At 42.3% G+C, this 11,144-nt stretch overlaps 1 protein-coding gene across 1 annotated transcript in view; it reads right to left on the reverse strand.

Moving 5' to 3' along the window:
* The window catches only part of LOC120571806 (ubiquitin-conjugating enzyme E2 E2-like), a 103,534-nt gene extending 92,868 nt beyond the window's left edge, over window positions 1-10,666 (reverse strand). The window contains exons 1-2 of the mRNA XM_039820901.1: window positions 10,518-10,666; window positions 3,963-4,160 (exon numbers count right to left, since the gene is read on the reverse strand). Of these exons, the coding sequence (XP_039676835.1) occupies window positions 3,963-4,153 (191 nt within the window). The 5' untranslated portion in view covers window positions 4,154-4,160; window positions 10,518-10,666. The remainder of the gene's footprint in view (window positions 1-3,962; window positions 4,161-10,517) is intronic.
* Between the last annotated feature and the right edge of the window lie 478 nt (window positions 10,667-11,144).

Consider the following 11,144-nt stretch of genomic DNA (forward strand, 5'->3'; position numbering starts at 1 on the left):
ACAACTATTTCCGTCCCTTTTAAGTGTGAACAACCGAGTGCAACGCTATGAATGTCTTCCGACAGAAACCGTCTGGCCTGAAGTGTGTGTCCTTGTCCCCATATTTAAATGATATTGCATCGCCCCTCTCTCTATGATGGCTTGCTTTTCACTCTGCCTTCCAGCGTGACACCACTTCTTTAATAGTATAACACAGCCCTTAACTGACTGTCCAGATAGCAAGAGCACAAGCAGAAGACAGTACATCACTAAGCTTGCAGCAAAGACACATTATTAAATCCTGCATTCTGCTGGCCCACGTTATGGTTTGACTGGGCACTTACAGTACAGGTTTTCATGCTCCTTTGGTTGCATTCAAGTGGCTCCACTCCACCCTTCAAGGTTGGATTAATACACTCCATGCTATTGTATTCTTTAAAATTAAGATAAGTTGAATTGTGCACTTTTATTTTGGCGACAATGCTTCTAGCACTTCTAGTAGGCTTGTTTTACCACCTATTGTGACTGCAGCTGCCAATAACAACCTTTCCCACTGGCCAAAAAAACATCTGGCTTTGGACTGCAGTGGGACGGGATACAATCGGCTTTCATTCCCAGGACAAATGACTCTGCAGTAGTCTGCAGGGATGGAAACACGACACCCAGGTGGACACGCTCATTTTTGATCCTTTTCTGGCGCTGTGATATGCCGCTTGTCGCCTCCGTCGGTAACTTCTGTGACTCTTTGTCATCTCAGCCACAAATTCTGTCCGTCTCCGGTCAAGCAGCGCTTCGTCTATATCGACGACGATTCATTTACCGGATTGTTCGGAAATTCTGCCGGATATCCCTCATTTTCGGCCGGATGTCCGTCCCCTTCCTCTTTTCTCTGTGTTGGCGTTCTAACCTCCGGTGGATTTGTGAGGACTATGGTTAACTGCTCCTCAGATCTCTGCAGGGTAAATCCAGACAGCTAGCTAGACTATCTGTCCAATCTGAGTTTTCTGTTGCACGACTAAAACTACTTTTGAAAATACACATTCCACCAAAACAAGTTCCTTCCCGAGCCTATTTTGCAGAGGCATCGTTATTGCCGCCCAATAGGACTGTGATTTGCTTAAAGAGATGCCAATAAACCAAAGCATGTTTTTCTCCCATCACGGAATGCTGTGTGGACTAGCCAGACCTTCCTCCGCAGCGCTGTGGAGGAAGGTCTGGCAATGCGAAACTAGGCAGCGCTTGATCATCGTTTCAAATTAGTCGGGTCTGGGTTTTAAAGAGAGACTGAATAAGAAACAGATATAAACATTTTCACAAGCCTCCATGTTGCTTACTAGTGTTTACTACTAGTTGACACACAAGGGAAAAAAAATTAAAAAGGCACACTCTCTCCTATACTGGCATTGGGAAATTATTCTATTGCATCATTTAGGTGTAAAAAGGGTATAAGTGGCGAGAATAACAATGTCTCTCTCAACAGCTCTGGTATCAGCATCAACACATGAGCTGAACTGGCTGTGCTGCTTGCCAAGATTATTACCCTATCAGATAACAACTGCTGTTGTCCCGTGCCATCACCCCGTGATGCCCAGTGCCAACCGTCATGTCCAATGCCAACCTGCCATGAACTGGTTTCTAAACTGAATCAGTGCTGTGTTCACTGGGAACTGGGCAAAAACACCAGGGGTGAGTTTAAAGTGAAAAATAATAATAATTTATGATAATAATGTATTCTCTTTATTGATCCCCCGTGGTGGAAGTCAGGCACTGGCTCTTTCTGGTTGAATTGATGTGTTTAATCCTAACAGTGAACATCATTTTCCAGCAGCCATTAAGATCTGATCAGATAAGTGGGAGGATCAAGTCAATATGTTGACAGAAAAACCCAACAGAGGCAGTGACGTGTGAACACAACCCACTTCTGTACAGCTATCAACACAGAATGGAGCACATTTGAAACCTCACTTTCAGTGCTCTCTTATAAGAGCTCAAAGGACTACGCTGCTGTAGTAACTAATACGAAGACTTAAAAACAATAGGTTTGATAAACAAAAAAAGAACTATTCCTTGCAACGATTTAGTGGCTAGGGTTGAACTCTGTACTTTTTTGGGTACCAACCGAATTACGTCTGTACTACCGAGGACCGATTCACGTTAAGTCAAACGATTGCCAAATTTCGGTACCCAAGATCGCATAAGCATGAGCATATCTGTCCTCTCTGCATGTTGACAGAGACCCGAGCCCTCCTCTGATACACAACGTCAAAATAGTCGTGCGAGAGAAAGCTCAGACGGTCTAGCTAGCTGTCTGGATTTACCCTGCAGAGATCTGAGGAGCAGTCAAAAATAGTACTCATTAATCCACCGAATTTGAAATTCCAAACAAAGAAAGCGAAAGGAAACGGAAAATACATGCATCCGGCGGAATTTCCTTCAGCACCGGAGCAATCCCGGAAGTGGAACGTCAAGGATATAGACTAGAGTTAAGGTAACCCTAACCAACTAACAATTAATCAATGGTGGAAGAAGCATTCAGATCATTTACTTATTTACCACACTGAAAAAATCCTCTGTTACAAGTAAAAGTCAAGCATTGAAAATGTAACGTAAAGGAACACGCCGACTTATTGGGAATTTAGCTTATTCAACGTAACCCCCAGAGTTAGACAAGTCCATACATACCCTTCTCATCTCCGTGCGTGCTGTAAAGCTGTCTGACGGCTCCAGCGGCATCAGCCCATAACAGAACATGCAGGTGAATGGTTCCAGTAATCCTACTGCGCCAGATAAGTGACAAAATAGCGCAACATGTTCCTATTTACATGTTGTGTATGTAGAGTCACAGCGTGTACTAAAAACAACGTAACATGAGACACAGCCATCTTCTAACTGTAAACAAACCGGGGCTATATTCTCAGGCGGAAGAATATAGTACTTGGGTGAGTGATATGCTCGCAGCAAGCCTGTCTGAGAATATAGTTCCCGTGTGTTTACGGATAGAAGATGGCTGTGTCTCATGTTACGTTGTCTTTGTACCGCTGTAGACTCTAAATCACACTAACTTTATAGTAGAACATGTTGCGTATTTTGATCACTTTGTCACTAATTCGGAGCAGTAGGCTAGTTGGAACCAGTTACCTGCAGGATCTGTGCTAGGCTAAGCTAATGCTGGAGCCGTCAGACAGCGTTACAGCACGCACGGAGATGAGAAGGGTATGTATCGACTTATCTAACTCTGAGGGATACGGTGAATAAGCTAAAGTCGCAATAAGTCGGCGTGTTCCTTTAAGTAAAAGTATGTAAGTATCATCAGGAAAATGTATTTAAAGAATTAAAAGTAAACATACTCAATGCAGAACTCTCCTCCCATTGTAGAAAGTGCAAAGGATCCAACCAGTTGTGTGTTTAATGGTCTAATCATCTCAGCTGGACTTGTAGCCGTTATATTGTTGGCTAGTTTACTTTAGAATCAAACATCAGATTATGTATAAATATTATAAACTACATGTGTTGTGTGTGCAAAATTCTTAATATGTAAAGTAACTAGTAACTAAAGCTGTAACAGATGAATGTAGTGGAGTAAAATGTACAATATTTCTCTCTGAAATGTAGCGGAGTAGAAGTAGAAAGTGGTATGAAAAGAAAAGACTCAAGTAAAGTACAAGTACCTCAAAATTTGGTAAGTACAGTGCTTGAGTAAATGTACTTAGTTACATTCCACCACTGCAATTGATCAACTTATTATTTCGGCACTTAGTCTCGTCCACAGAAAATTACAGCCTGCCCTGCTTGGATTGACAGACGATCTCTGGAAAAACCCAGACACAACACAGCAGCGAGCGGCCATCTCCGGAGACGGAGGAATAAATCCACAACATAAGAAAGTGACAGATGACCACTTGAAGAGTTAAGCTGAGCCATCCGGGCAGAGCGAAGGACACACACTTAGCGGAGGACACGCAGTAAAAGAGCAGCAAACCCACCTCTTGGCGCTGGTGGAGAGCTTGGCGGCCGTCTTGCTGGAGATTTTGGCCTCCTTCTTCTTGGGCTGGGTCTGGTCGCGCTGCTCGGGGCCCGGCTGCTCCGGGGGAGCCGCCTCCCTCTGCTCGGCGTCCGAGCTTCCCCCACTGGTGTTGGGGCTGTCGTCCGGCCTCGGCTGCACCTCACTGGACATGCTGACACTGCACACACACACACACACACACACACACACACACACACACACACACACACACACACACACACACACACACACACACACACACACACACACACACACACACACACACACACACACACACACACACACACACTCGCAGTGTTATGCATACTGAATACACAAAGACAGCTCCTTGAAAACTGAGCATAGGCCTGTAACAATTATTGCATAATTGTCTAATTGTCAATTATTTTACAAAATTGCGGTTTCTCAGCTAACATTAGCTAAGGTCTTAAGGAGTATGACTGGTAATTCTAATTATAGAAGTGATTATTGGTCGGACTATATATTTGCATTATTATTTCAATTGTTAGTTGTTGGCAAGTGATCGTATACATGTTCATAGCAACAAATATGACAAGGGGGGGGGGGAGCAGTTAGAAAATTTTTTTATGATAATAAAGTTGTTTACTTCATAGGCTGTGTACCTGTGTTATTACATTATCTGGGTCACATAACACTGAAAAAACCAAAATATGCATCCTGGGATTCATTCAAAACTTTAATTTGTTCTAAAAAAGTAATACATAAATACATATTTTTAAAATTTGACTGAAAGAGGCAATTATAGTGTTAATCGCAATTATTAGAATTGTACAGCAACATTTGGAATTGTTCCAGATCTAACTGAGCAAACTCAATCTGCTGATGAAGACTGTGGTATGGTCAGGGTTCAAAATTTAGCCCCATCCACCAGCTAAATGCTGGTAAAATATGCAAGTGGCTGGTAGATTTGCTTCACTCACCAGCCAAAAAAAACAACCAATGGAAATCTATTGAGTGGCTGGTAAAATTTGAACATTCACTAGCCATTTGGCTGGTGCACGAAAAAGTACATTTTGAAGCCTGGATATGGTTGGAATGCCCAAAAAGAGCTAATGAGTGGACATTGAGTTTAGATTGTTTTAGAAAACTACTACTCCAAGGTCCAGGGTTGAACAATAAGGGTTGCCCAATTGCCCGGGGCAAGTAAAACGCCACGCCAGGCGAGTAAATATAACAACTGCCCGTTGGGGTTAAAAACAAAAAGTTTCAATAATTCCATTCCGACCATCATCGTATCATAAATTACGTTATCATTCTCTCACCCATCTCCCCCTGCCCATGTCGGAGAAAGCTTGTCGAATGATTTGATTTGAATGAGCCATTGGCCAATCAACAGTTGAGTTGGCCCTAGTGTAAGTAAAAAGATGGCTGCGTACGAGCTAAAGCAAAAGAGAGCGTTTCTAGCGTCCTGGAAGAAGGCGTTTTCTTGGATGGCAGTAGATGATGTCGATGAAACAAATACAATGTTTTTCATTATTTGCCGCAGGTTCGAGTCCAAAAGTGGATAATTAAAAAATACAACTTGTATAGGGCCATTAAAAATTGACTTTGGGCAAATAGAATTTTTTTGTCCCTATTTTTTTCCTCATGCCTAATTCCCTCCGCCAAGTTGTTGTTGTTTTGGATGCGGTCTGTCGGTTTGTCTGTGTGTCTGGTGGAAGGGTGTAGCACGGGCCAAAGAAGAACCCATTAAATCTTGGAGCGGATCCGAATCACAGGGCGGATAGTTTTTCACTTTCAATAATTGCGAGACAGGGCATCTGTGCTGCTTTCATGTGGTGTTAAAATAATGAGAAAAACAAATGTTCACGCGAACGCCCCCTCAAGACGGAAAGCTAACATTGGAGATAGGGCATGCCTTCGCTGTGATCTGTGCTCTCCGGGTGCGCTTCTATCTTAGTTTTATGTTTAAAATGACAGAACATTTGTGAAAAATGTTCATCACAATTTCCCACTTACTTATTCAAAATGTCTTCTTTTGTCTGACCCACTGTCCAAAACCCAAATATATTCAGTTAACAACAAGGATCTAGCTGCAACATCTCCCCACGTGAGGAACTGGTTCCGGTGAATGTTGGCCACGGACCTGCTTGGACCTTTGTCGAGGTTCTTCTCATCTCTCTCTTCTCGTTTCCTGTCATCTCTCTACTGTCTGCTCTCAAACAAAAGGTGCAAAACACCCCCCAAAAAATACTAATTCATCACTTGTCCGAATTGCTGTTGAAAAATGTACCGTCCAGCAATAATTTCAACACTAATTTTAACCTTAGTCTAATATTCAGCGTTTATGGATAATTCAGTCTGGTTAAATTTTTTACCAACTCTATTTGGGACATTCTGCAGTCAGGAATTAGACTTGCATGTTTCTGTATGCCTGGAATATCATGCCCATATCTTCTTATCATTTCATCATTCTTTAGATAGTCTTGACTTTTTTTATGAATGAAGAATACGCATTCATTACATTAAGAGCTGCAAGTAATGATTATTGTTATTATGAATTAAAACTGCAATCCAATTTAGGGCTGGGCAATATATCGATATTATATCGATATTGTGATACGAGACTAGAGATTGTCTTTGATTTTGGATATCGTAATATCGTGATATGACATAAGTGGTGTCTTTTCCTGGTTTTAAAGGCTGCATTACAGTAAAGTGATGTCATTTTCTGAACTTACCAGACTGTTCTAGCTGTTCTATTATTTGCCTTTACCCGACTTGGACAGAGGCCCTCATTTATGAAACGTGCGTACGACCTAAAACAGGCGTAGGACGGGCGTACGCCGATTCCTACTCAAAGCTCGGCATTTATCAATTTGAACGTGAGCGTAGGCTGCGGAAAAATCTCACATCTGGTCTGAACTCGTGTACGCAAGTTTTGGAGTCAGTGTGGACTTGCGGTGCAGCATATAATCAGTTTAACAGGAGAAGGAGAAGTCATCAGTTGATCACTTATCAGCAATGGCAGATCTGGCTCTTTTAGAAGACCTCTATGCGCTGGTCTGCAACAGTGTTTTAGCCTGTGGGGTTCTGCACAACATCGCACAGGAAAAAACGGTGCCATAAATGTAGTGATGGAGCCAGATGACCCGATGCCCAGAGAGCAGTGTCCAGCACAGCCCCAACTGGGGATAGAGACAGGATAGTATTCCTCGCTTTTAAAAGGTAGCCTATAGTGTTATGTTTGGCAATGATATTCAATACAGGAAACATGACGATGCACAACATTTTTATTTATTCTTCAGGTTTTTGTTTCTCTTTCAAGTGAATGATTTATTCCTGCCATTGACCGAGTTATTTCGGCTCGTTTTTCCAGCCCCTGTGCTGTCAGGAGACAGGGTCGAGGTGGTAGTCCAGCACGGGGGGGTGGGGGGGGCGGAGGACACGAGCTCTCCCTCAGCTGTTGCCTCGTTCTGACTCATGAAAAAAAAACACGAGTAAAATAAAAGACACTGCATAAACTCCGGACCGCTACCATGTGTTTATTAGAAGTACACCTACATGTAGGCCTAAGAGATTGCAATAAGCCTATATTACTAATAGGACCATAGAATACATATGTCAAGCATGTATAAATTAAATAAACTTCAGCTGGAGTCCCATTTACTACGGCAACACTGTTGACCGCATCAGTGATCTCTTTCCATTCTGCATTCTTTCTACAGCCTTTAATACCAGTTTTCAGGCTGCCAAATAGTACACACGTTAGTGCAAATGAACCTGAGATATCAGGGTTTCAATCTCCACCTCTGAAAAGTGCCGCTTCTCAGCCGGATTACGTCTCGCCATGTCGTAAATTGCAGGGGCGAGGCCTCAAAACCCAGAATATATTGGGGCGTGGTATTTAAATGACGATCGTTTCCAGCCGCTGCATTTATCAATGTACGACCATTCTTATGCTCCGATTGGTGGGATACGAACGTTTCATGAATCACACGTGAAGCCGGTCGTAAGAGGATTTCTGCGCTCATATCTGCGCTGGTTTCTACGTTAGGTTGATAAATAAGGGCCATTATGTCCACATTACTGATGATTGTTCATCTAAAATCTAAGTGTGAAGATATTTTGTTAGAGCACCAATTGTCAACCCCAAAATATCGCCGCAATATCGATATCGAGGTATTTGGTCAAGAATATTGTGCTATCTGATTTTCTCCATATCGCCCAGCTCTAATCCAATTTCCCATTTGTTTAGTCCATCCACCAAACACAGGTTTTACGATTCACTTACAGAGAAAGCCAAGGGAAAGCAGACACTGCTCACATTTTAGAAGATGGAACCATCAAATGTGTTAATGAATGGAGGTGCATTAACACTTTATTAATGGGAATGCCCCAGGCTACAGAGATCTGAAAAAAAAGGTTGTTGAATAAAATAGGTAAAGAAGTTAACTCTGCAGGCCAGAAGGATAATTGCACTGCTCTGATACACATTATACAGGCATGTGAACAAAGGAACTCACAGCACGTCTAGCTTTGGAGAGACTTATATTTTGTGTGTTTTGTGTTAATATTCAAGTTAAATATTTTAAAGCTCAAATAAAAATATTATCTTAAAAAAACCTTTGATTATTTCAGAAAAGATGCATCTGTTTAACCAATTACCTGAAAAGCAATGTGTGTTTTTATAGTTTGAAAGCAGGAGTTTTTGAAAACCTGAGTCTGGATTAATGGGCATTTTTCCACAAATTTTCATTTTGCAGACATTTTACGCATCAAATCAAACAAGATTTTTTTTTTTATTATTAAATCGATAGCCTAATTAAAATAATCGTTAATTTCAGCCCTAGGTCATATCCTCCCAACAGAGATATATTTGGAGCCACACATCTTTTTCCTCATCCTCATGTTGATACATGCCTTCAATCTCAATAATAACAGACACCTACAAGGCCATGTTCACTCAATCCAATTCCTTCATCACTGCGTGTGCGTGTGTGTGTGTGTGTGTGTGTGTGTGTGTGTGTGTGTGTGTGTGTGTGTGTGTGTGTGTGTGTGTGTGTGTTCTGTGTCTGTGTGTATATTTGTACTTCAAGGTGAAGGCCTCTATTTACATTCATAGGTCCGGTATGAAAAATGAATGATACGGATGAATGAGTGTGAGGGCATTTTTTGCTGCATGCTGTTGAGCCAAAATGAATATCCAATTGGACAGAAGTAAGGACAGGTTGTTCAATAAACATGACAGCGGCTTTGGCGAGCTGACTCGACTTCTGACATTTGACAAACAGCCACTGCAAGCAGTCTATCTGATGCAATTAACTGCATTTGGTGGTGATCTGATATATGAGATCATTGGGGGGTGGATTATATGGGTTAGGATGATACAGAGGGGCATCATTTCAAAGGTTATAAGATGTGTATGCTCTGGTGAGTGGAATCCTCTCTCAGAGCTGAGCTGTTGTTGTTTTTCTGTGGGAAATGGTGTGTTTCCAGTTGTCAGGTGAGGACAAACACACTGTAAAGTAAAAGTTGCAGACAGAGCGGTGAATCTACCGGGCAGATGTGTTTTCCCCCCTTCAGGTGTGAAACTGTCAAAACAGCTCAACCAGAACTATCAACCTAGGGGAAGCTTCCCACATCGCGTGTAGGGTAGGCCTACAGAAAAATCACACCCTAGAGAACCCACGGCCCCAACGCATTCTGTTCCCTTCACTGAAGGAGACCAGCATGTCAAATTCACTTCAAACATTTGGCAGCTAGCTACATGTAGCCTCGCATTGGGGCAAACACATCGTTCTATTTTATTTTACTTTAAACCTTTACTAAATGTACGTTAAGTATGTTGTAGTAAACAAGCCAGCTCTTTAAAAAAAATGCAATTTCTACTTATACATTTCGTCGCACTGTCTGTTAAACCCACGTAACCTTATTTAAGTGGGAAAGGTTTTGGGACTGCCTGGCGAGCTATTACAGAAGTTAAATTGTATTGGACTTAAGTGCTGTTTGGTGCAATGGGTGTACACCGAATGAAACGGTGGCTGTTAACGCTTTTTAAAATCTCCTTTACGGCATCCCCGTGGATTATATACACACGGTTAAAGAGGAGTAGATTTGAAATGATTGATATTTTGCAAGGAGTTCGGGGAGACGTTCTTGCTATTCAGCACCATGCAGACAACGCACGTAACGTTATCGGGCTAATGTTATGGAGCCCCCCGAGCACTCACCGCTCGGGTCCCCTGGCTTTACTGGCTATCTGCGGGGAGTGAACAGCAAGCCAGCCTCGTTACGAGACATCTTGATGTAGATAGAACGAGATGAAGCTCTACAGCACACTTATCCGATATCTAGCCTATCCAGTGTCGGAGCTCGCACTGACCACTACCAAATCTGCTCCAGCACAAAAGACAGAATGGATGCCCCCCCTCCGTCTCTCTTTTCCCCAACCACCACCACCACCACCGCCCCCTCCCTCTAGAAGATAACGTAATAAACCTTTATCCTGTTTGTGGAGTTGAGTATTTAGAGGAGAATATGGGCGGCTCACCTTTATAAGCGGGCTGGACGCACGGCGGCGAGAGAAATGTGTAGTATTGTCCCCGGTATATTCCGTAATCCGTAACACTGGCTGTCCGCTGCTTTCCGCCCGTTGCTTTGACTGACTGCGAGAGAATGTGGCAAACCGCGACTGTCACGTTATCTGGAATTACACGCATCGTTTCCGGTTATAGGTGGCAAAATAAAAGCCTAGATTAGCATGTTCTCCCGTTTGTAGTTATTCAAGAGAAACATGAGTGAGTTGACACATTGCAATAATATATTTTATTGAATTCATATTCATAATATAATATTCAATTCAATGTTATTTATAGTATCAAATCATAACAAGAGTTATCTCAGGACACTTTACAGATAGAGTAGGTCTAGACCACATTCTATAATTGACAAAGACCCAACAATTCCAGTAATTCCCCTAATAAGCTATTGCACTGTTCAATCCCTGCACTGGTCACTTTCGCACTACCACCATTGCACACACTCTACCATAGCACCTTATCATGTGCCTTGCATCGCATAGTCAGTCCATACCAGACCTTTTAATCACTTCACAAATGGTTAACTCTTCACATTTCTGTGAGTGATGTTTATGTATGTGAGATATGTGTGTTTGTTG

The sequence above is a fragment of the Perca fluviatilis genome, chromosome 13 (genome assembly GCF_010015445.1).
Source record: "Perca fluviatilis chromosome 13, GENO_Pfluv_1.0, whole genome shotgun sequence".
In the NCBI taxonomy this organism is placed as follows: domain Eukaryota; kingdom Metazoa; phylum Chordata; class Actinopteri; order Perciformes; family Percidae; genus Perca; species Perca fluviatilis.